The sequence below is a fragment of the Pelodiscus sinensis genome, chromosome 21, assembly GCF_052426305.1.
Source record: "Pelodiscus sinensis isolate ZL-2025 chromosome 21, ASM5242630v1, whole genome shotgun sequence".
Taxonomy (NCBI): Eukaryota; Metazoa; Chordata; order Testudines; family Trionychidae; genus Pelodiscus; species Pelodiscus sinensis.
This window is the reverse complement of record NC_143072.1, coordinates 25,150,305-25,174,703: the sequence shown is the minus strand read 5'-3', so window position 1 is coordinate 25,174,703 and position 24,399 is coordinate 25,150,305. Positions and strand designations below refer to the sequence as shown.

Below are 24,399 nucleotides of genomic sequence, written 5' to 3'. Positions count from 1 at the left end.
ACGTCTCACCTAACAGCATGAGAGTTCATTACATTTATTACAACGCGATGTGACTCACTCGTACACCGGCCAGGGCTGCCCCTTCACTTCCAGCCTAACAGCAGCTTGGGAAGAAAAAGCAGAGCCCAGCTCGCTGTTCCTGCGGCTTGGGGACGTCAGCGACACGAGTGGATGTATCTCAGAGGACGCATGGGCAGGGCAGGTCATGTTAGCATGTGGTCCATGGGCTTCATCCTTCCTCCTCTTCCAGGAGGATGCTTGCCAGGTGCTGGTCAGAGACGGAGAGCTCTTGGCACACGCCTGCGGCCTGGCTGAGGTACACGGCCAGGAGGTGCTTACACTGCAAGGTACAGAGTACAGTGACAGGCCGGGGATGGCTGGGCTGTGCTTAAAGGGCTTCCTCTTGACCCCAACACGTCCCAACCTCGGACCGTGGGCACAAGCTGAAGAGCGGGTCAAGAACCCTCCCAGAACCAGCTGGGCCCAGGTCAACGGTGTGATCAAGGCAGAGTTCACCCCGGGCTCTTCACTGCATCTGCTCTGCAGGGTGTCCTGTGGGAGGTGTGTCAAAGACCAGACAGACCCAGGCTCACGGATGCCTGGCCTTGCTGCCCCACACCTGCCCCCTCCCAAGATCATGCCCAGGCCTTCCCTCCCTTGCTTAGCCTCTGCAGGCCCCAAGTCTCTTCAGCTCAAAGACACATGGTCCCAGGGAAACACCCCAAGCACCTGGCCCTTCTAGTTGGACTCAGGCCTCCTCCTGCGTCCGCTCACCTCTGCCACTTCCACCTTCTCCAGTTTTGTTTTCCCCTCAAGTGGGAGACACAACAGGACACTTGGAAATGGCAGAGGCGCTTAATGACGTTTGGTTTCGGTTTGCACCCAGACGGCTGGCGGCGACTGGATGCCTCGCACCGCGAACGCCAATGAAACTGGGGCCGGGTCAGAAGCAAAAATAAAAGAGCAAGTTAAAAATGCCTTAGACTAGGTGGATACCTTCAAGTCACCAGGGCCTGAGGAAATGCTTCCTACAATACGCAAGGAGCTGATAGAGGAGGGATCTGAGCCTGTAGCTTTCACCTTTGAAAAATCATGGAAGTGATTCCAGAAGACTGGAAAAGGGCAAATCTAGTGCCCAGCTATAAAAAGGGAAATAAGAACAACCCAGGAAACTACAGACCGGTCAGTTTAACGTCTGTGCCAGGGAAGATAACGGAGCAATAATTAAGAAATTCATCTGCAAACATCTGGGAGATGATAAGGTGATAGGTAAGAGCCAGCATGGATTTGTAAAGAATAAATCATGTCAACCCAAGCGGATGGCTTTTTTTGACAGCATAACCAGCCCTGTGGACAAGGGGGATGTGGTAGATGAGATTTATCTAGATGTTAGAAAGGCTTTTGATTCAGTCTCACATGACATTCTCATTAATAAACGAGGGCAATACAGTGTAGCTGGAGCTGCTACACAATGGGTACAGGACTCATTGGATAACCACGCCCAGAGAGCAGCTGTCAATCATGGAGGGTCACAGTCATGCTAGATGGGCAAACCAAGTGGGGTTCCATAGGGATCGGTTTTGGGACCAGGTCTGTTCAGTCGCTGCAGTGATGTGGCTAATGGCACAGAACGTACGTTTACAAAGTTTGCAGCGGACGCCAAGCTGGGAGGAGCTGCGGGTTGGAGGACGGGGTCGTAGTTCAGAATGATCTGGACAAACTGGAGAAATGATCTGAGATAAAAAGGTTGAAATTCAACAAGGACAAATGCAAAGGACTCCACTGAGGGAGGAACCCATGCAGAATTGGGCAATGACAGCCTAGGAAGAAGCATTGTGGGAATGGCCCAAGGGGTCAGAGTGGATCACAAGCTAAATATGAATCAACAGTGTGACACTGCTGGAGAGAAAGTAAATAGGATTCTGGGCTGCATTGCCAGGAGTGTGGGAGCAGGGCACGAGAAGTCATTCTTCCGCTCTCCTCTGCACCCCTTAGGCCTCAGTTGGAGTACTGGGTCCAGTTCTGGCTGCCACGTTTCAGGAAAGATGTGGAGAAATTGGAAAAAGGCCAGAGAAGAGCAACCGAAATGATGAACGGTCCAGAGAACATGAGCGAGGAGAGAAGACTGAAAGAGTTGGGTTAGAAAAGAGAAGACTGAGAAGGGACAGGATAGGCCAGATGTCTAAAAAGGTGTTACAAGGAGGAGGGAGAAACATTGTCCTCCTTGGCCTCTGAGGATAGGACATGAAGCAATGGGCTTAAACTGCAGCCAGGGAGGTTTAGGTTGGACATCGGGAAAAACTTCCTGCCTGTCAAACACTGAAATAAGTTGCCTGGTCAGAGTGAAATTGCCCAGGGAGGTTGTGGTATCTCCATCTCTGGAGATATTTAAGAGCAGGTTGGACAGCCACCTCCCAGGGATGGGCTAGACTCTAGACCGTGCTTGGTCCTGCCGGGAGGGCAGGGGACGGGACTTGCTGACCCCACGAGGGCCCTCCCCATTCTATTCCAGGACTCTCTGTGAGATGCCCTCTGCCCCAGGGTGTTAGCCAGAGGCCCGCAGGGTGGGAAGTGAAGTAGGAAGCAGCGCTGGGCCCTGCGTCCTCACCACTGGATCAGCCCCGGGCCCTGCTGGCCAGTGTGCTGGACTTCAGTGCACGAGGCTCCCCTTCGGAGCCCCAGATCAGGCAGAGCCCCAGGGCCACGGCTCTCCACAGTCGTGAACCGTCCCCCTTCACCCCAAACCAGCGCTGCCCCGGGAGATTGCCCCACCATTTCACCACCTCGCCTTTCCTGCCTTGCACAACCCCGGCTGTGAAATCCAGCGCAGGGAGGTGTCTGCACAGCCCGGCCCCGTGCGGGGAAGGCGGCTGCTTACCAGGAGGCTGTCGTTCTTCCGCAGGACGGAGAAAGCAAACGCCGGGCACGTGCAGAAGTGGCAGGCGGCGTAGCAGGTGTACACTTTGCCCGAACTCCCGAGGACCTGGCAGAGAGATTCACAGGGTGGGCTCGGGAAACGGGGGAGGGGAGGTGCTTCTCCCTGCCCCTTGGCTCCGAACGCCCTGCCAGGCAAACGGCAGCAGGACGGGGCGTGTGGAGCTGCGCAGCCCGAAAGGGGCCCTGGACTCCGGCACGTTCCTTCCAGAACCCCCCTCACGCTCGCGGGCGGCTGCTGGGCCTATTCCACGCAGAGGCCGCTGGTTCCGCTCCTGCTACTCGGGTGATTGCTGCCCGAGGGAAATCACCCCCCAGCGAGGCCGGAGGCAAACCTGGCTCAGGCCCCGTGGAGCATTTCACACATCAGGGAGCAGAGCAGGCAGGGGAAGCAGCAACTTGGGCGCTGGTCATCTTGAAAACTGTCCGACAAACGGCAGAGCCAAGGGGCCGGCTGGGCCCCGTCCCCCACAACTAGCTTCCACGGGGCCACAGCATGACCCGACGTCCTAGCAGCCCACAGACCTGCCCCCATATCCTGCCTACTTATCCACGCTGCCCCCAGCTTCCAATCGGTAAAAGCCCTCAGGGCCACCCAGACCTTCAGCCCCCTCCCCCCAGCAAGTGGCCGTGGGGCTGGGAGGGGCGGACAAACTACTCGCCTCTTCTGCCGGACAAAGGGAGTTGTGAGCCCAAAGGACGGGGGCTAGAAATAACCCAGCACGGAGCCCTGGCTGGGGACGCTTCACCGCCAGCTGCGGTGGCCGAAAGCCATGAGGGGATCTGGCCATCTGGCCGCACACGCAGCTGCAGGTGTTTGGCTTTCTGCCTTCTCTGTGCCGGGGCCGGCTCCGGGGAATGCCTCTGCCTCTATTCCCATGGGCCGCCCTTCCCTGGGAGTCCAGGAGTAGCCTCGGGCAGGAGGCTCAGCCTGGCACGGATGCCAGGAAAGTTCAATGCTCGGTCCCCTTTTCCGGGGTGAGCCAAAGCAAGGTGGAATCCCCGGCCCGAGTTGTACTGGACCCTGCCCAAGGTTGGGGAGGGCTGGCCAACCTCGGCCGGGGGGGGAGACTAGGCTAGTCTTAAAATCTAGAGGATGAGTGACAGAAATCACAACCAATCAAACCTGCCTCAATCCTGGGCCCGCCCCCCCGGCCCAACTCCTCTGAAGTGAGTGACCCGGCGGTAGCGATGCCGGTCCAGGTCCCCCCGGGAACGCCCCTCCCCACTGGCCTCCCATTGACAAAGGAGGAGCCTGCCCAGAGGCCCACTAGAGCCAGCCACGCGGCCCTACAAGCAGCACTGGGGGCTGCTGCTCAGGCCCACGGGCTTGAGGAATCCGGTCTGACCGGTAGGTCCCCCCTGCCCTCTGGAACCCCTCCCGTGCCCTGAACATCCGGCACCGGTGGCCTCCTTCTCCGGGGCCCAGGGAACTGCTGGCGCCCAGCCCTGCTCTTAGTGCAGCGACCCAGAGAGCCTGTGGCAACGGCCCAGCCTCCGGTGGGAGGATGGCGGGGGGGGGGGGGGGGGTGCTTGGGCTCTTCCAACGCTCTTCGGAGGCGCAGCAATGGGGACCGGCACCCTCTGCTTACCCCCCGCAGGCACGGCGTGGAGCGCCCCCGCAGCCCCTCCTGAGACAGGTCTCAAGGCTGGCCCCGGAGGGTCCCGCTCTGTGGGGCAGAGGCATTGGGATCCCAGAAGCCCAGGGCTGGCAGACAGCGCCGGAGTCACCGAGTCCAACGCCCCTCCCCCAAGCAGGACCAACCCCAACTCAACCAGCCCAGCCAGGCTGTGTCAAGCCGGGACTTACACACCTCCCGGGATGGAGATTCCACCCCCGCCCCAGGGAACCCAGCCCAGCGCTTCCCACCCGCCCAGGGGAATCGTTTGTCCTAATCTCCAACCTAGACCTCCCCTCCCCCGCGGCAACTTGAGCCCATTGCTCCTTGTTCTGCCACCTGCCCCCACTGATAACAGCTTCTCGCCATCTTCTCTGGAACCCCCCTTCAGGCTGCTCTCAAATCCCCCCTCACCCTTCGCTTCTGCAGACTAAACAAGCCCAACTCCCTCAGCCTCTCCTCGTAGGACAGTGCTCCGACCCCCTCGGCATTGTTTGTTGCCTTCCGCTGGACTTTCTCCGGTTCATCCACATCCCTTCTGTAGCGGGGGCCCAGAACCGGGCGCAAGGCTCCCGACGTGGCCTCACCAGAGCCGAACAAAGGGGAACGACGACATCTCTGGCTCTGCTGGCCACGCCGCTAGCCCTCTTGGCTACAAGGGCGCACTCTTGACTCACATCCAGCTTCTCAGCCGCCGTAGCCCCCAGGCCCTTTTCTTTGTCAGGCCTGCGCTTCTCTGCATGGCTTTTTGTGACACAGAGTCACGTCCACGGGGAGCTGGACTTGCCCCCGCTCCTACCCCCACCCGTCCCCTAACCAGCTTCCAGACAGCAGCAGAGTCACCAGACCACCTCCTCAGCAGGGCAGGGGAGTGCCCCCCCCCGGTAGCCCACCCTGCAGGCACAGCGTTCAGGACCCTGGGGAATCAGACGGTGATGGGTGAAAAAGGCATCGAGGCTTATTTGGCAGAGCCGGGGCCCTGACACAGCTCCTCTGCCTTTCCCCAGGGACAGGAGCGACCCAGGGCGCCGAGGGATACGATCAACGAGGGGAAACGCCCTGCTAACACCGCTACCCCCAGGGGCACAGGGAGCTGCTCACACAGAGCAGATGAATGGCCTTGCATGGGAGTGCCGGATGCTCCTCTGGGAGGTGGCGTGCAGGCCCTGAGCCATGGGGGTAGGTTCCCACTTAGCACGGCTGCTCTCCTGGCCCGTTTGAAGACTTCCCCACCTCCCCAAGGGGCTGAGAAGCAGCCAGCGTGCCGCCTGACTTCCCGTGGCAGGGGGCCAGGCAGGCACAGAGCCCGACAGGGACCCGGCGCGCGAGCCAGGAGAAACGCATGGTCCCTACCTGGTACACGGCCCTTCCGCTAGGAGACACCACCCGGGAGACTGAGTGCTGGTCAACCAGATCCAAGGCCGCCACCGCAGACGAGCCAAATATGAATTTCAGCCTGGAGTAGAAGCGCTCACTGGGTTAGGCAGCGTGTACATGGAGGCTGCCCCGACCCGCCATGCCCGGCGCCCCCCCATGGAACCTGCTTAGGAGCAGGGGAGCACAACGGTCATTCTCGCGCCTTCGGGTCCCCCGGCCCCAACTGCAGAGACACCCGGGGCGGCAGCACCTGGCCTGGGACACGACGCGCCCTGGCAGTTTTCAGAGTCCCACGTCCAGGGGGGAGGGAGAGAATCGGCGAGGGACTCTGCCCAATCACAGCAACCCCCAGGAACTTTCAACCCCCCCAGGAGATTTTGTGTCCAGTGAATGTTTCTCTTTAAAAGTGACGGGTGCTTTGATTTACCTGGGGAGGCCACGTCCCTTCCCCGGTGCCATGACCTGGCCAGCAGCCCAGGCCAACAGCGAGAGGTCCGGAGAGTGAAAGGGGCAGACTCTCCAGGGGAAAAGGAGCAACAGGCCGGGGATGCGCACGTGGATTTTAGGCACGGCCCGTCGGCTCTCCGGACACAAGGCGTCCGTCATGCAGGTAAGGGGCTGCCCCGAACAGGGGGATTCTAACTTGACAGTGTCCCTTTATGGCGGGTGGGGACCTTTTTTGGGTCTGGGGCTGCTGCCCCACAGAAAAATCAGTTGGGGGCCACACAGAAGTGAAAAGCAAAAAAACCCCAAAACCTGACCCCTCAGACCCCTCACTGAGAAGCAGAAAGACGTTCTCCGGATTCCCCTTGCACACTAGCGCGGGGGGGCACAGGTCTAGTAGATTTTGTGAGTCTCCCCATAAGCTAAAAATGTAGGGTTCAGTGTGTGTGTGTGGGGGGGGGGCTGGACGGGGATGCGTGGTCTGGGCAGGAGGGTTGCAGGAGCAGGCTGGGAGGGTGGTGGGGTGCAGGAGCAGGTTAGGGAGTGGATGATGCTGGTGCAGAGTCCAGGCAAGCCAGGGGCCGGATCTGTCCCCCAGGCCTTAGGTGCCCCATCCCGCTTTATGGGGTGAGCCCAAGTGAGGCACGAAGGAAGGAGGCGCAGGCTTCGTTTGCCTGCAGGCAAGTCTGCGGTAGGTTCCCCACGTGCAGCCCAAGGCCCCCAGCAGCCGAGTCTACACGAGACCCTGCAGGGACCTGCCGTCATGGCAGACACAGGGGGAAACTGGTCAGGAAAGCATCAGAAGAGCCCGGCGTGGTGGCATGGGGAAAAGGAGATGGCGAGTCTGGCGCTGCTCAGCGTACGCAGGGGGGCCAAGGGCCAGTCAGTCTGGAACCCTGCCTCCAGCTGGGACCAGCGCCTGCAGCCTCACCCCACGGAGGCTGTTGTGTAACGGGGGAGCGAGGAGACGCCTTCCTGCCCCAGGAGAATGAGCTCGCACTGGCTCACAGTGGTCACATCCCTCGTCCTCTGCCCTGCGGACGGCCACACCCATGGGCAGCGACTCGGCCCCTACCCGCTGCTTCCTGCTCACATTCCAAGCGCTGCAGCTGATCCGAGTTGTTCTGCCCCCCAGCCGGGCGGCCGCCCAGGAGAGAGTTTCCGTAACTCTCCTCCCTTCCCCCGCCGCACCCCTGCAGGCTGGCTTTTGTCTGCCCGTGGGAGCGGTCACGTAGGGCTCGCCAATTAGCTGTGTGCCAGCGATGGATACCTGAGCCCTGCGCCTATTGTCCCAGCACTCAAGAGGCTCAAAAGCTATTCTGGAGCTGAACATCCTGCTGCGTTGAACGCATTCCAGAGAGTTCAGCGGTAATAAAGATAAGCTTTAGGGCCCTTTTATCCACAGAGAAAAATCCGAGCAGGCCGGGTCAGTCACAAAAGTCAACAATAAACAAGGAGATGCAACAAGGGACGGGGGAGAAACAAGAGCCCAAGGAAGCAGAAAGGCCTCTTATTGTGGGAAGAATATGCTTGAGCCCGTTGACGCACGAGGAATCCGAGACAGAGCTGCATGAACCCCAGGCCGTCAGCCCCAGTGATTACTGGCCGAAAAGCCGGACCTGTGCTTGGAGAGGCAGAAATTCAGAGCAAACAGGGCGTGATTTCATCAGGGGAAAGGGTGGGAGGGTCGGGAAGGATTCCCAGCATGACCCGTTCCTTAGTGAGTCAACGGAGGCTGACGGAAATACACTTCAAAGGCCCTGGCAGAGATTTTGAAGATTTTCCCCCCTAAACGTCATTCTATCAAGGTGCCTCTTTGTGCTACAGGCGATAACTCAGAGGCCAAGCCGAAACGCAGGAGGGGAGAGGCAGAACAGATGCAGGAAGAGAATTAGAGTATTCCCGGGGCCAGAGGGCGCTCGTGGGACTGGGGTGAGGTGCCAGAAGCTAATCAGCTGTTCTTAAGCTATCGCTGGGATCCCAGGAAATTAACTTCACTGTTTGCAATGCGATTCTTTCTCCTCCCCTTCACTTTGGGGCGCCAGAAAGAAATCAGCGGTTTTGACATCTGTCCATCAAGATCAAACCCTTTCCAGCCAGTTAACCTTTAGCTTCAACCCGTTAAGTGGGACCCCGCTCCTGGGCCCCACTGCTTCCTGCACTTGGGGCTGCCGGCTGCCCCCCGCCCCCCCCCGCCTCCACTGGGGCTGCTAACTGCTGCTGTGGGGAGGGGCAGTTCCTGCTACCCAGGAAGCATCACTCGGGGGGCGGGTGGGGGGATGCCTACCAGGTAACCGGTTACCCGGTCACATCCCTAGAGCTGAGTGAATTGATTGGTCAGTCTGGGGTCAACCCCCCTAAAACCGTGGTTCAGTTCAAGCCAAACCTGGTTTTTGTGGATTTTTTCTGAAACAAAAATGCCCCACAATTTACTTTCAATTGAACAAAATGTTTCATTGAACCTAAACCACTTTTTTGTGTGTGTGGGGGGGGGGGGGCTCACCAAGAGACTTGAGTTTTCTCCATGGTTTTCCACCTCAGACTCTTCACAGAATTCAGCCCCACCTTGTGAATGCTTTCAATGCCCCCTCGCCCCCCAATGCATTTTCAATCCAATTTACTGGGTGTCAGAACCATCTGGGCCAATTACATCTACCAGGGCCACGCTGCGAACCCGGCGGCTGTGGGGGGGACACGTTCCTGGGCTCAGATCACAGGGAAGCCAGCCCCAGCCTTCCTCTTCCCGGCAGCAATGGGATTCTCAGCACGGCCGTCCAGGCGCCGGTTATTTTGGGGGGCTGTATTTCGAGGCTTCTCTTTCCCCCTTTTAGCGCCACGTTGACCCTCTGGCTTGGACAGAGAGGGGCACCCAAAGACACTGCTGTGCTCACCCTGGCATTAGGGTGGCCGGAGACGGGGAGCTCTGGAGGGCAGTTTGGGAGGAGGCCCTCACAGATAAGTTCTGGGTTCATTACCCCGGGCTGAATCTGGCCGTAAGACTCTGGAGACACCTGCCAGGCCCCTCGAGGGCTAATCCATCGGAGCTCTGCATGCTTTCCGAGTCTGGACTGTGGTGGGGATTGCTGAACCCGAAGCGCCCCAGGGAACCTCCCCAAGCAGACAGCTTGGACACCCACTCTCCCCCGCCAGAAACGTCGCTACGTTTCCCCAGGCAGCGGCTGCTGCTCCACCAGAAAACGACCTCAGGCCGCGGAGGGAGAAAAGCGAACTACCCTGCACTCCTACCCCAGGCCGGGCGAGGAGCAGCGCACAGCGGACTTACGCCAGCAGGAGCTCGTCAGGCACTGCAACAAGAACACAAAGACATTTCATTGCTACACCCGTTGCCAAAGAGCCTCCGAAAAGGGCTCCTTTGTCCCTCCCCCGAGCCCACGCAGGGTTGCCCCTTACGGCCATCAGCCACCGAGACACGCAGGGAGCAGGACGATAGGGGAGAGAGTTCACAACGCACAACCCCAGAGACGACAGGGTCAGAACGCCAGGCAAAGGCTGTAGTGAGAAGGGCCCTGTGACTGCCAAGAGCATGCCAGGCCGCCCGCCCTGATTAAAAACAGGTAGACGTTGCACTGGGGGAAACGCTGCTGGCAGGGCGCCAAAACCAGTGTGGATTTTGCTGACTCCAGGTTGCTGGGCTGGAAAGGTTTCGGACTCGTCGTCTCACGAGATCCAGGGGCCGACAGTCACGTCGCTGGGTTCTAGCTGCTGTTTCAGCAGACGCCCCTTCCGTCCTGGGCCCCGCTCACAGTTCTGCAGATACACCTCAGTCTTGCTCGGTCACCGGCCCCACTCTTCCATGTGGACGTCACGGAGGGGCTGGGACTTTAAATCGGGACAGCTGTGCAGGTTTTAAGTCTCACGTATGCGCCGTGGCGGATGCTGGAAAAGTCCGCTACCCGTACTCAGTTTGGATAATGAAACCGGACTGGCTGGTTTCATGGTGTTGCTCTCAGGTCCCAGTACAGTGCTCCCAGCGTTCCAGGGAGGTGTTTACATTAGGGACGTAAGTGACTAGTCAACTATCCGCTAAGCAAATGCAAAAGCAAAAGCCAATGCTTATTGGATACTCAACTAGGGACTCGACTAGTTGCTTCTTCTCTTCTCACTGCCTCTATTAGGGAGAGGAAGCAAGGGGGGAGCAGGATCCGGTGCTGGGGGGAGGTGGGTTAAAAGCTGGTGGTTCATTTCAAAAGCAGAGGACACAGGGCATACGCTTTACACAGAACCCTTTATACAAAAAATCATACCTAGATCTTGGATCTCAACAAACCTGACAGTGTCCAGCAGCGATGGGAACGGGTAACTGGTCACCCAGTGAGCATCACCCTTAACAGGCGATGCTTATTGGGTAATGGTTAACTGGCACCTGGGATCAGTCCCTCTGAGCCCCTGTGCAGGGCTGGAAAAGACTGCCCACTCTCCCCCCACTGCTGGCTGGAGCAGTCCCCCTGCCTGCGGTGGGAGGGGGCACTCAAGTCCCTCCACCTGCCCCCCCTTTAAATCAGTGAACCATTTACACACAGCGTTTAACTTTACGTTTAACCAGTGACCCAATGAAACGGGATGTCACATCCCCAGTCTCCCGAGTGCCCTACACTGAGCTCTGACGATCAGTTCAGTCGCGGGGGCTGTTCAAATGCTAACTGGCTACCCAGCACCACTCCCCTAAATGGGGGCGGTTAAAGGGGTTCCCCGTATTTCGGTTTCCTTTCGTTCTGGCTGAGGCTGAACATATTCTTTAACCAGCCACTCCAGCTCTGCCGGCGCCCCTTGGTCTATTTGCCATGTAAGCGGCTACCACGGGCGCCTGTCAGCATGGGTGGCAGAAATCGCACAGCCGCGCTGCGTGCCGCGACTCACAAGTGCTCTCCTACCAGCCGCTCTCGGTGGCCAGGACCCGCCCCCTGGAAACGCTCACCACGCTCAGGGGCACAGCCCCCTCTGCTGGCTAGTTGGGAGAATGTAACAGTTCTGTACAGCGGGTGGTTTGTCACCGGCTGCCAAGGCAGTGAGCCTGCGAGCTCCCAGAAATACAACAGCCATGGAGATGGCGTCTGGGGAATGATATGCAACGTACCATTCCCATTCAAGAGTCCTCTCTCCATGACCGAGGCCGGGTCTGCACTACACCAAAGGTCGGCTTCAGGTGCGGAATTCTAGGGAACTGCCAGCGAGGAGTTCCGGCGTCGACAGGGTCGCCCTCCTCACCCGATTTATCGACTGCCGCAGCATGGATCTTCCTCAGAGTCTAGACATGGCCCGACGCCATAAGCAACTTTCGACACTGAAGCAGAGCTCCTTTGAGCTAACTGTGCAGCATAAAGATTTCTACCCCTTAGAGCCTCAGAAAGTTGGCCTAGCAGAGGTGCACCTGAGAGTACATCTGAGCCACAGGCAGCACAGTCTGGAAGGTACAGAATGGAACATCTTCACAATACTGGCTGGCCAATGCCGCTGACGTGAGATGCTCCCAAGCACATACAAGACAGTCTAAGTTTTCCAAAGTGACTGGGGATTTGGGTCACTGTAAAAGAGCCCCATTTCCAGAGGGCAAGCACTCAGCATTTTCTGATGCTCCAGCCCTTCTAAGTTCTGGGAAGACTACGTATTCCTTAGACATCATGGGCCTCCGAAGACCTGAGGAAGTTACACTGACCTGCCTGAACGCCTGATCCCCAGAAAACGATGACACGATTGTCATTTATACACCACCAGGGTGACCATGCCTCTTTTCCGACGGTGGCAGCATGTTTTTTCATATAAGCTCGCCATGCTTTTCAGTGTCTTATCCAAGCTACGACTGCCCCACAAACACCCCACATGACCCTGCGTCTCACCACGTACCGTGCGACGTCTCCTGGAAAGCCTTTTTTATCTCTCTCAAAAGCTCTTCTGCCACTGCAGGCAAGGTGGCCTCCATCTCCTTCGACACTCAACCGAGCCCTGGAATCAAACGGGCAGAGAGATGGTAGATACAGTAACTAGAAAGACAGTTTGTCAGGGTGACGGCTGATTTCAAGCCCCCGCCAAGGCAAGGGAAGGGAGCTGTCTATTTCTTAGATTGTGTCTTCAGTGACATTTTCTTAATCCAAGGGGTCTTCCCAGCATTTGGAAAGCATGGCCCCACAATCACAAAGGGTGTCTTGCATTCCCTGAATCCTTGCAGAATAGGATACTGGATGCCGGCAGGGGCCTGCTCTCAGTGCTCAATTAATGGGTCTGTATTAGACCCGCTAAATCAAACACTAGAAGATTGACTCTGGAAGGTCGATCTTCTCCTAAGTATAGAAGTGCCCCGATTGATTGATCTCACAAGGGCATTAGGTTACGACTCAGTGACTCCCATGTCACCAGGGCACAGCGGGGGAAGGAATCAGCTCTCCCAGGTCACAGAGGAGCACGCTCTAACCACTGAGCCATTCTTCCTCTCCTGCACCCACCTGAATTCCAGGCAGCCAGCTCAATGCCTTACAGCAGGTGTCAAAGAGCAGACTAGACCCAGCACCAAGCAGCAGCACGCTCTGGGAAACAAAGAAGAGAGAGAGAGAAAAGAGGAAAAACAAAAAGAAGATTTGGAGGAGAGGGAAGTGATGAGAAAGGAAAGGGGGAGGAAAGGGGAGAAAGCCAATGCAAGGGCCACAGAAATATAAAAGGGGGAAGGGAAGATAGTGGGAACGAGCGACCATGAAACATGGGGACTGAATCCATCCACTGCCCAGATTTAGGGGCACTAAGGCTCTTACTAAGCCCAGCTCAGTCCCCTGGCTCCTCCCTCTGCCTGCTCCCCCAGGCCATCCTGGAGGAAGAGCTTCCAGTCTGGTGGGACCCCCGGCACAGCCTCCTGCGAAATGTATTTCTTGGATCCACTGCCTGTGCTTGCTTTACGTTGCAGCTAGTGAACACAGGGAACATTGTGGGAACTGTGCTTTTCATGCCCTAGCACAGCGACAGGGGATTTAGGCCATCGAGTGCCAGCAAAGCCCCTTCGCCAGGTATACTGGCCAGAGCGCACAGTCTCAGCGCCAAAGGACAAATGGACACAAATCGGCCCTCGGGAATGGGAACGCACATAAACCTGCAGGGAACACTTCGGCCTCCCTGGACAGCCAGTGGTGGATCTGAAAGTGGCTTCCTTCTAGAAAGAACTTCAAACCTGGATTCCAAAGGGAGGCAGTGGAACTGGAATTCATTTGCTAATCCAACACCATCCATTTAGGACGGACTAAGGATCTCATCTGGTTAACGCATTACAAAGGCAATTCCCCCTCTCTGGATAGTCACATCTCCAGACCAAACGTTGTGAACGACCCACTCCCACACTGCCTTGATTAGCTTCATTAACACAAGCAACTTCTTCCATATATAGACTCCTGCTTCTGTAACTTCCACTGCAATGCATCTGACAAAGTGGGTTCCACCCATGAAAGCGTATGCCCTAACACCGTGGTCACTAACCAGGAGATCTTGGCGCCTCTGACGGGTGATCTTGACTAGCCTAGCCAAAAGGGTATTATTAAGTGCAGCACATCAACTGCCTCCTCCCCACTGCTGAGCACCTCCTGCCCTTAGCCCTGCAGCTGCCTCCCCACACCCCTGGGAGCCTCCTGCTTGAGGTGCAGGGCAGAGGAGGGGGGTGCTGATGTCAGGGTGCCCTCTCTCCCATCCTGTAGTCTATCTCCACAGATCAGAGGGGGGCACAACAGAGTGTCGGATGGAGGGAGTTTGCTGGCTGCCTTTGGGAGTGATGCAGGGCCAGGGCGGGGCTGAGCCTGCCTTAGCCCCACTGCACCACCACCCAGGAGCCACCTGACCTAATCAGTGTCCAGCTGGAGCCAGCTCTGAACCTCTGCCCCAGCCACGAGCCCCCTGGACCCAAACTCCTTCCCAAAGCCTGCACCTGAACCCCCTCCTGCATCCCAACTCCCTGCCCCAGGCTCAGCTCAGAGCCCCCTCACACTCCAAATCCCTCAGCCCAAGACCAGAGCCTGTGTCCCATCCCTGTGCCCCTGCCTGGTGAAAGGGAGGGAGGACAGAGTGAGCAGGGGCAGGGCCTCAGAGAAGGGACATGAAGGAGGCAGGGCCAGGGCAGTTGGGTTTGAGGTAGATCTTACACTGCACTTGAATTCAAAAAGTGATCTCGTGCTTAAGAAGGTTGGAGACCCCTGCCCTAATACATAAGTAGGGACCCTCAGGCCCAGGGGCCCCAACTGGCCCCCGAGGCTCAGGGATCCCCCTGCATTGGGGAGTCTGTGCTGGCACTCTAGATCCCCTGCTACCTACCTGCAGGGCTGGAGCACACAAAACCTACTAGCCTGGGCCCTCCAGGCTCTGGTGGGCAAGGGGAAAGTGGGGAGGGTCTTTCTCCCTCTTAGTCAGGGGCTCGTCACTTTGTTTCTCACTTGTGTGTGGCTCCTGACTGAGTTTTCGGTGGGTCAGCGGCCCCTGACCCGAGAGAGGTTCCTCCCCCCGCTGTGCTGGGTGCCCTTTCCTCCCGCCTTTGCCTTGTCTTATTGGATGTAAGCTGTTTGGGACAAGTGCTGTTCCTTGCTATGGGTTTGTATAGCCCCTCCCACTCTGTCCCCGCTGCCCGCTGGCCCCTGCAGACTTCTCCCGTAGGACGAAGGGGACTCCGGGAGGGGTTCTGGGCCACGGCGCAAGGCAGAATTTTGCGGAAATTCATGTACAGGGAGAATTTCCCACCCCCCTTCCGTTAGTCTCTAAGGTGACATAGGACTCCTAGTTTTTGCAAACACAGACCAACCCAGCGACCTCTCTGAACCTTGTCACTATGCAGGGGAAAGGAAGTTAGCCACCGGCTTGGGCTGGTGGCAGCAGCTTACACAGAACAAGAAGAGGGCACAACCATGGCTACCAGAGTCCTGCCCTTGAAGCTCTGACCTGACTGATATTCTTGGGCCCAAGTCAGGTTAGGATTCCCCACGGCTCACTGCAGATTTGGGTCCCCAGTCCGGAGATGTTGCAGTTTAACCGAGTATCGCCAACTCCAGATATTAAAAAAACTGATGATTCTGCGACGCCCCCACACCTCAAAACCAGGAGACTAATTTAAAACACAAGATTAAAAAAAAGGAGGGGGGCTATTTTGTGTTCTGGTTTTTGAACAACCAGGGTGTAACTTTTCAAGGTTTCCGCCACCAAAGGGCCAAATAGCGCTAACCGTAGCGATCTCAGGTTTAGTAGGCTGGGAACGAGCGCACTGCAACCTCATTCTCCACAGGCCGCGGCGCAGCCATCACATAGCCACTGACAAGAACCTGGCATCTAGCCACATTGGTGACCTAAAGCTCCATCACTGGATTCCCAGTCCCACCAAGCCACCCAGGAGACCCACCACCCCTTGATGTGAAGATGTAGCATGGCAAAAACGAAGAGAAACCAGCCACAGCAAATCATTTCGTGTTGCCTGGCAACTCCTCAAGACAAGCAAGAACTATTAGTCTTTCCCAGGGGAGAAAATATAATAGTTCTCGGTTAGTTATTTAAAGAGGCCATGTGTTTGGCAAATGGAGAACTGGAGACAGTCTTAATGGCTGCAGTTTAAGCTCCAGATCCTGGGACTGTGACCTCTGGAGATATTAATATTGATGTCTCTGAAATTAGACATTAGATACAAACACACCTCATTGTAGCATGTCTCATTACATATGCCAGCTGGCGTTAAATATAGTCAGAGATCTTGCCAAAACGGGTGCATAACCTCAGAGACTATGGTTGCCACTTTTCTAATTGCTGGTAACTGGTCCCTTAGGGACCCGCCCCTGCTCCTTCCCCCAAGGCCTCTCCCTCTCTCTACCTCTTCCCTTCCTTACACCCTTCTCCTTTGGTTACTGGGTGGATCACCTATCCCCACCTCAGCTGTACTCCCTCTCCTTTAAGCTATGGCAGGAGCTGCTGCAGCTTTCAAGGATCCTGCCTGCAGAGAGGAGGTGGCCTTGGCTAAGCCAAGGCTGGCAGGGGCTAATGAGCTGGCGTCTCCCCCCACCCTGCAATAACTGGACTATTAGTATCCAGTCAGTACATCTAGCCAGACACTGCCAAGTCCCCTTTTCAACTGGCTTTCTGGTCAAAAAACCAAGCACCTGGCACCCCTAAAAGGCACCCAAATGAAGTCAACCCCTGGACAGGTGGCAACCCAATCAGAGACAGCGTCGCTCCTCAAGCGATTCCACCCCAGAAAGGGAGGAGCGAGGCAGGAGACACATGGGGCTTCCCGGTCAAACTCTGCAGCCGCAGCTTGTCAATATTCGCTTTGTCCTCCTGGCTAGCAGCTGGGGACTGGCCACAGAGGGGCCTCCACAGCCCCCCCAGACCACCAAGCCATTGCTCCCCGGCCCCCTGAATGCCCGGGCCCCGCTGTGCTCTGCAGAGGGGCAGGCAGAAAAAGATGGACCAGGGCCTGCTGGGCCAAGCCCCTCTGGGGGTCGTGGGGGCCAGGCCTGCCTGTGCAGCCACACAGCATGCTGGGACATGCCCCTCTCTGTGTGTGGGGCCCTGCAAAGCATGCCGGGACATGCCCCTCTCTGTGTGTGGGGCCCTGCAAAGCATGCCGGGACATGCCCCTCTCTGTGTGTGGGGCCCTGCAAAGCATGCCGGGACATGCCCCTCCGAGAGGCCGCAGGGCATGCTGGGACGTACCTCGCCCCTGTGCCGCGGGGCATGCTGGGAGGGGACGCGCCTCCCCGCTCCCAAGCCCCAGGTGCAGGGCCCGGCTCGAGACCCACCTGCTCCCGCGCTCCGCAGCGAAGCGGTCACATGACCTGGACGCGTCACTTCCCCTTGGCCCCGCGGCGGGTCACTTGAATTCGCCACTTCCGGCGGGCAGGTCACATGACCAGAGACGGCCGGGCGCCCTCCCGCGTCACGTGACCGCGATGCTGGCGGCGCTGCGCCGGGGGCCGGGGCTGCTGGCGGCCGCGGGGAGACTCTGGCGCGGGGCGCGCGGGCGGGGCCGGGGGGCGGGGCCCCTGCGGGCGCGGAGCGGGCCCGGCCCCGCGGGAGTCCTGGCCGCCCTGGCAGGTGAGACCCGCGGGGGGGGGGGGGGGGGGGGGGGGCTAGTTATGGGGGCGGGGGGGTCCGGGGGGGCTAGTTATGGGGGGGCCGGGGGGCGGGGGGGCTAGTTAGGGGAGCGGGGGGCCGGGGGGGCTAGTTATGGGGGGGTCGGGGGGGGGCTAGTTATGGGGGCAGGGGGCCGGGGGGGCTAGTTATGGGGGGGCCGGGGGCCGGGGGGGCTAGTTATGGGGAGGACGGGGGGGGCTAGTTATGGGGGGGGGGGCCGGGGGCCGGGGGGGCTAGTTATGGGGGAGGGGGGGGGGGGCTAGTTATGGGGGGGCGGGGGGTGGGGGGGGCTAGTTATGGGGGGGGGGGGGGGGCTAGTTATGGGGGGGCCGGGGGGTGGGGGGGCTAGTTATGGGGGGGCCGGGGGGGCGGGGGCGGGGGGCGGGGGGGCTAGTTATGGGGGGCGGGGGGGGGCTGGGGGAAAGGCTGTTGGGGTCAGCTAGCAGGGAGCTGTCGGGGCCCGGGGCTGGCGGGGGGGGGGGTTCATGGAGGGGAGGGGCCTGGCAGGCAGGTGGGAGGAGACCGACACTGAGGCGGCTATTGGGGGGTAGCTGTGCTTGGCCTGTGGGAAGGGGGGAACCGACAGGGCTAGGAGGGGGCAGGCCATGAGGTGGAAGTCTGGGGGGGGGGGCGTTGTTTGGGCAGGACTCTGGGGAATGGGAAACCTCTTTGCGTGGGGGTGAGGCAGAAATGGGGGGAGGGGCTGTTACAAGTAAGTGGGAGAGGGCGGCAGCACTGGGTGGGTGACTCCAACAAGCTGAGCTGAACCTGCTGTTTGAAAGGCGAATCCCCATCCTGGGCCCAGAAGAACAAAACCCCTTCAGCTGTCTCCACACAGCAGCGCTCCTAATACAGGAGGCCCCCAACTTGTGACCGCCCGAATTCCGACCCCCCACTTTCCAACCCCCTTCACTTAGAACCGTTTTTTTAAGGGCAGAAGGGGCCAGATACCCGATTTACGTCCTCGGCCTGCATTTGTGACCGGGCACGGTGCCTATCCTAAATGAGCATTCGAGTTACGACGCCCCCAACTTATGACACTTCCCAAGGAACCAATCGCGTCGGAAGTTGGGGGCCTCCTGTACATCCCGTCAAATGTTTCTCTTCCCAGCTTTCTCCTTGTTCTCTAAAAATGCTGAGGAAGAGGAAAGGACCCGGGAAGGGGAGAGTGCAGGAACTGAAGACTCCATTATATTCCTTTTGAAAAAAGCCAAGGTGAGCTCCTGAGCCCCTGGAGAACTGCTAATTGTGTGTGCTGGGCCCCAACAGCTTTACTCAGTGACCAGGACTGCCAGCTTGTTACACAATTAACTTGTTACATACAGTGACGGCAGGGAAAGAAGCATGCTGGTGTGGTGGGGGAATTGCTGGGAACGTCCACTGCGACAGCTAATGGGAGGCCTGTTGTGAGATGAATTCAGGGCTCTCGGCCACCCATCCAGACTCGGTACGTAAGAGGCTAACTTATAAGCGTGAGCTACACGTGGCTCCAGCTCCTGGGGAGTGACCGCCCCGCGTTGCTGCCTCTGTGTCCCACGGAGTGGGGTAGCAGACAGGAGCCAGTGCGTGCTGGGAACTGTCTTTTAAGCCAGCTCCCTGCGCAGGCCAGCTCCAGCGGAGCTGGTTACTGCCCCTTGTGTAATCATTTAACCACTCACATTTTCAGCAGCTCCACGGTTAGCAAATGACTCTCATTTTAACATCGTTAGTCTAGATGCACGAGCAAGGGAGGGTGCCCAAGCATCAGCATTGAGGAGTCTTTAAGGCAGCCAGAGCTGACCTGCTTTTCCCAAGTCACTGATCAGGGCAGCATCTGGCAACGTGTGCTGGTCTCTCTCTGCTCCTGTGAGCAGCATCAGGCCAGGTGTGGTCACCTGCCCGGTGGTGCCCTTTCTTGGCCTGCCACTACGCTGGGCACACCTCCACCCGCCGGGGTCTCTAATCATCCTAGATTGTCCCTCCTCTCCCCTTCCAGCTCAGCATCATGAAGGGCGAGCTTGAGGAAGCAGAGCGGATTCTGCATCAAGCTGCTAGACTCTCCCATCAGTCGGACAACAAGAGAGCCATCATCTACACCTATGACCTGGTAATCTTCGGAAGGCTTTGGCCTCACGGCTGTGAGGATGTGTCTCTGGGCTCAGATTTATTCATCATAAATGTGTCAAGCTACGTGGCTGCTAGGATTTTATCACGTGGCTGGCTGGAGTAGCAGGCAATGTTCCCTCTGATTTTTTTCTTTATATGTGCGGAATAAATTTTAGTGCACCAAGGCATGTGGGGAGGTGCACCACCAATAGAAACACATACTGTTGGCTGTGGGCGCTCTGCCAATCAGCTGGGTAGCAGCTGCTTCTGTCCTGGGCAGCTGCCCAAGCGCACACTTTACAGGGAACACTGATCACGGGGCCTGGACTTCCTTCCAGTCTTGTTTTCATATTCCTGTTACTTCCCTGGTCCTCCGCTGGGCCGTGACTTCAGCAGCTGGTAACACGTGTTTGCTGCGGGGGAAGTTGCAGGCAGAGAGAGGAAAATATTTTGTGCACATCTGCCCCAGTGTCGGCGGTGGCTCGGCATGGTGAAGCTTTGCCATCCCTGAGTTCTTTCTCCTGCTTCTCTTCCAGATGGCGAACCTTGCGTTCCTGAAGGGCCAGCTGGACAGCGTGAGTAAAGTCCTGTCTCTTGAGTCTGTGAAGAGCCCTGTACTTGTGTGAGAGCTTCCGAGGGCTGCCTACAATGTTAAGTATTGCTGGGTTATGCGAAGGGATTCTGCTAAGGCTTGTGCGAGGAATAGGTTCCCGTCCTGCCCCCAGCTAAACCCAGGCGTTGGCTCTTTAACATCCTCTCTCTCTTGTTCTAGGCAGAGAAGCTCTTTAAAGCAACAATGAGTTTCTTGCTGGCGGGGGACATGAAGCAGGTAAGGGCGTGTCTCCAAGGGCTTCCTGCGGGGCGCGCAGTTCCCCAAGCCGCTCGGGGAAGGTTTGGCCAAGCATCTGCTGCCAGTGGCCTTGCACCACCCCCGCTGGCGCCTCCTCGGGGGAGCTGCTGGTACTGGTGTAGCAGTGAGCTTCCCTGCCATTCAGTGGAGGCATTATCTTGGCCCGTGCCTGGTCTCCGAGGAAGCAGCGATTCTGCTGTAAGGGTAAAGAGGAGCGAGTGTGGCCGCCCACTCCAATGTGTCTTTGGTTTCTTCCTCCCGGCAGGATGACAATGCCATCATTGAGATGTCCCTCAAGCTGGCCAGTATCTATGCTGCTCAGAACCAGTGAGTACTGGCATGAGACCGCAGGCCAGCTGGCTAGCTCCAGGGTACTGGGGATGTAGATAACCATTACAACGGGAGACTTGTTAAATGGATAAAATTAGACCCCTTGGCGGGCAGGCAGATGGCAGCCAGGGCCAGATTCCTGCCCACTCTCCCGGGCTGTTTCAGAGCAGCCTGGGTCCTGCCTGATGGCCCCGCACAGCTGGGCTCAGGATCCCGCTGGGTCTGGATCCTGCCTGGCCACCTGGGCCACTCCAGTGTGGCCGGCTGAACTCAGCCAGGGCTGCAGCCATCCCGCCGGTTGCCCGGTAAGCATTCCAATCAGACTCCTGCTTGCTGGCCAACCGGTTAACCTTGTGCACCCCTACAGGAGACCAGTGGCGATCTGGGGGCAGGGGAAGCTTCTGAGCCGTTGATCGGGGGAGAGGCCCTCTGTCGGCGGGGGAGGGGTTCTACCAGCTCAAGGGGGAAAGCGGGAGGGGTCCCCATCCTGCAGGAGATTCTCAACAGGGACACCTCAAAGTCGGTGTCTTCCTGCTTGTGAGGCATGTACTTAGCAGCTGGGCGAGGCCCTGCCAATCTGCGTCGTCCTCTCCAGTTAGGCCACTTGGGTCTTACAGAGAGAACCCCCAGAACGGCCACGTGCCCTGGGGCTCTGGAGCAAAGGGCAGCAGCAGGGCCTGCTCCCTCCTGTGCCCTGGAGGCACTGCCCTTGTGGGCAGGACGCTTCTCCAGAGGGCTCCGATCCCAGGGCCTGTTTGCTGAGGGGGCCAGGAGGGCAGGGGAGGGTCCCACCAGGAAGCCACTTGCCCCCAGGAATGCCCATCTTGTGGAGGTAGTGAGCTAACGTGGGGTGAGCGCCCGGGCTCCACTGAGCCCTGCCCTTTGCCCTGCAGACACCAGCTGGCTCTGGCTGGCTACGAGTTCTGCATCCAGACCCTGGACGAGAAGATGGCCAAGTACAAGGACCTGTCTGAGGACGTCCTCTCCGGTAGGAAGCTCCTGCTGGCTTCAGTGCGGCTTCCCCCCTCGAGGGCCCTTCCCCCCTCGCCACTGGCGTCTTGCCTCCTACGGCCCTTCCACCCGTTCCCTCGCTGGCTTCTCCCCAGCCATTGCCCCTTCTTAGATCAGGCCTTGTTTCCTCCACCACCCCTACGGTCCAGCCTTCTCCGGCTCTCAGCCCAGGCTGTTCCTTGCAGCCTGTGCCGCGCTCTCTCTGTTTGCAGTTCAGCCACGGGCAAGGCCGAGATCGTGGCTGTCCTGAGAAGCGGTACGGGGGAGGCCTCTTGTACAGGGCTCCTTTCTCAGGAGGGTGAGGCTTTGGCCATAATCTCAAACCTGACCCTTTGACGGTGCTTGGCAGGAATTGGGAAGAATCCCCCCTGGGGGTCTGTCTTGTGGCCGTTCCTCCCCACTCCTGAGCGCAGGGGTACTGCGTTGACCCCTCGCTTTTCCCGCCCACAGCGGAGGAAAGAGCCAACACGAATCTCCTGCTTGGTCTGAGCCTGGACTCGTTTGGCCGCTACCTGCTGGCCAATAAACAGCTGCCTAGGGCCCAAAGAATGTACGAGCGGGCGCTGCAGATCTCGCTGGAGGTCCAGGGAGAGACGCATCCCCAGGTGAGGAGAGGGGGTGGGGGACGATGGGCTCGGGAGGAGTGAGCCAGCATTGTACCCTGTTGTGTTCATCCAGGGGGCGATGCTTTGAGACTCTGGTGCTGGTTGGGCAGCGGTGGGCTGGGGAAGCCCCGTGTCCGCCTCCCCCGCGGTTAAGTTCTAAAAGCAAAAACCCACCTGCCCCGGCCCTAAGCCTCTTCTCCCCGGCCTGAGGCAGACTGTGGTCCTGCTGAGCGACTTGGCCACGGTGCTGGACGCCCAGGGGCGCTATGAGGACGCCTACACGCATGGGAAGAGGGCCTTGGACTTGGCCAAGCAGACAGCACACCCCGAGGAGCACATGGTGCTGAATAACCTGGCAGGAATTCTCATGCACCAAGGTAAGTGACCTGCCTGGCAGTTGGGTCAGGCCTAGGACTCTCCTGGCTGCAGTGGGGGGGGACAGAGCTCTAGCGGGCCTGTAGCCCTGTTCTCTGTCCTGCTCTCAGCAGCCTTGGCTTGGGCACCATTTCATGCTGCCTTCCAATCTCCATGGAGCTGCCTGCACAGCTGGCTTGCAGAAGGGCAGCGCGCTGGGGGCAGGTGATGTGCCATTCAGGGGTTGAATTCTTACCTGCCCCTCCGCCACCCACACCCCTCCTACCCTTACAGCTGGGGCCTAGGGCTTGACAGAGTGCAGCGTGAATATCCCCTCGCAGGGCTAAACTGGCTGCTGCCCTGGTTCCATCCTGCCCACAGTTCATGTGCTGGAGAGACTTAGAATCCAAGACTTAGCCGCCAGCATGACTCTGCTCTGCCCCTTAAAGTCAGGGGCCCAGGTGGGGCTCTCAACTCTTAGCCAGGCAGGAATAGCTCCTGGCCTAGTGCTGCAGTACACAAGGCCATGCCCTGCCAATGAAGAGTGAATCACAGGGTTCTGAGCTGGCTGGCCTGGAGGGGACTTCTCTGCTCCTGCCTGCTACGGGAACATGGGCACGTGCAGGGCAGCTGCTCATGCCCAAAGAATTATGCGGAAGGGGAGTGGAACAAAGCTGCAGGTCCTACCTGGTCTAGACCCTCCCGTTAAGCGCACACTCAAAGCCCGGTCCTCCCGGCCTTGTGCCCGACTGTTCCAAGTCGTACTTGAGTTGTAATCGCTCCAGGCAGGGCGTGGGCATAACTTAACCTGACGTTCACCCGGCCTTCCTCCTCTGCCAAGCGCAGAAGACTTTCTGCAGGCAGAACAGATGTACAAAGAAGCCCTGAGCCAGGCCGAACTGAAAGGCGACACGGCATCCGTTCAGCACATCCGACAGGAGCTAGCGGAGCTGGCCAGGAGAAGAAAGCAGTCCCGCTGATGCACAGAGGAGGGAGGCTTGAAGCCTCTTGGACTGAACTGCTGCAGCCACGGTGGCGGGTTTGGATTTTAGAGCACGGGAAGGCTAAGCCCTCTGTTTTAATTCCCCCTGGAAACAGTAACAATTACAAGGGGGGAGGCATGAGCTGCTGCTGGCTGGCTTTGGCAAACTCCAAATAAAGGTTTGAAGTGCTCCCTGCTCCGCGTGCACGTCTCCGCCCCGCCTTGTGCTTGGATTACCAAGTTGAAATGTCCCTGCTCTGCTTTAGGCTGCAGCGCCTCTGCACTCAGGGTTTATGTTGGCCCCAGGCTCAGAACTGTAGTGCCTTTAAAAACAAAAAAACAAACAAACCAGGGAGCCACCTGATGAGCCAGCCCATAAAACCATCCCCAGTGAGAGCAGGGCTCATGCCCAGCACAGCACCATGGAGATGTTTAGGTAGGTGGAAGGAGCACGGGGGGGCGGGGGAGGTGAGGAAAGAGGGGGAAGGAATAGTAAGAAGCAGGTTTGTGTCTGCTCTTAAGTGAGCATGACTAGGAGCTAGAAACCCAGCTGGGCCTGTATGAAATTTCCTTCTGCCTTCAGTTTAGTAGGGTCTTAGTGAGTCTGCACTGAGCCATGGCAGGGAAACATTGACCTGAGGCATGTAGCTGTTAAACAAGGGGTATAGGAAAGTAATCTGTGTCCACAGCTGGACAGGCCATTGTGTGGAAAGA

The 24,399-nt window shown here is 58.3% G+C and overlaps 2 protein-coding genes across 7 annotated transcripts; one reads left to right on the top strand and one right to left on the bottom strand.

The window, feature by feature from the left end:
- Positions 1-18: 18 nt before the first annotated feature.
- On the bottom strand, positions 19-17,257 carry ZSWIM7 (zinc finger SWIM-type containing 7). 5 transcript variants are annotated; one of them, XM_006138700.5, is made up of 7 exons: positions 17,135-17,205; positions 12,833-12,913; positions 12,237-12,335; positions 9,658-9,679; positions 5,907-6,009; positions 2,879-2,983; positions 19-340 (listed from the first exon to the last, which is right to left on the bottom strand). In XM_006138700.5, the coding sequence occupies exons 3-7, from the start codon at positions 12,310-12,312 to the stop codon at positions 230-232; spliced, it is 417 nt and encodes a 138-aa protein (XP_006138762.1). In that variant the 5' UTR covers positions 12,313-12,335; positions 12,833-12,913; positions 17,135-17,205; the 3' UTR covers positions 19-229. The 5 variants fall into 5 exon arrangements, with proteins under 5 accessions (XP_006138762.1, XP_075760480.1, XP_006138765.1 ...); XM_075904365.2 differs by having other exon boundaries at positions 17,049-17,169; XM_006138703.5 differs by lacking the exon at positions 12,833-12,913 and having other exon boundaries at positions 17,135-17,257.
- TTC19 (tetratricopeptide repeat domain 19) lies at positions 17,238-23,881 on the top strand. Of its 2 annotated transcripts, none has more exons than XM_075904359.2 (10): positions 17,238-17,429; positions 18,580-18,683; positions 19,444-19,554; positions 20,090-20,128; positions 20,326-20,382; positions 20,669-20,730; positions 21,627-21,721; positions 22,195-22,349; positions 22,564-22,726; positions 23,545-23,881. In XM_075904359.2, the coding sequence occupies exons 1-10, from the start codon at positions 17,285-17,287 to the stop codon at positions 23,589-23,591; spliced, it is 978 nt and encodes a 325-aa protein (XP_075760474.2). In that variant the 5' UTR covers positions 17,238-17,284; the 3' UTR covers positions 23,592-23,881. The 2 variants fall into 2 exon arrangements, with proteins under 2 accessions (XP_075760474.2, XP_075760475.2); XM_075904360.2 differs by having other exon boundaries at positions 17,244-17,429; positions 23,550-23,881.
- The last annotated feature ends 518 nt before the right edge of the window (positions 23,882-24,399 follow it).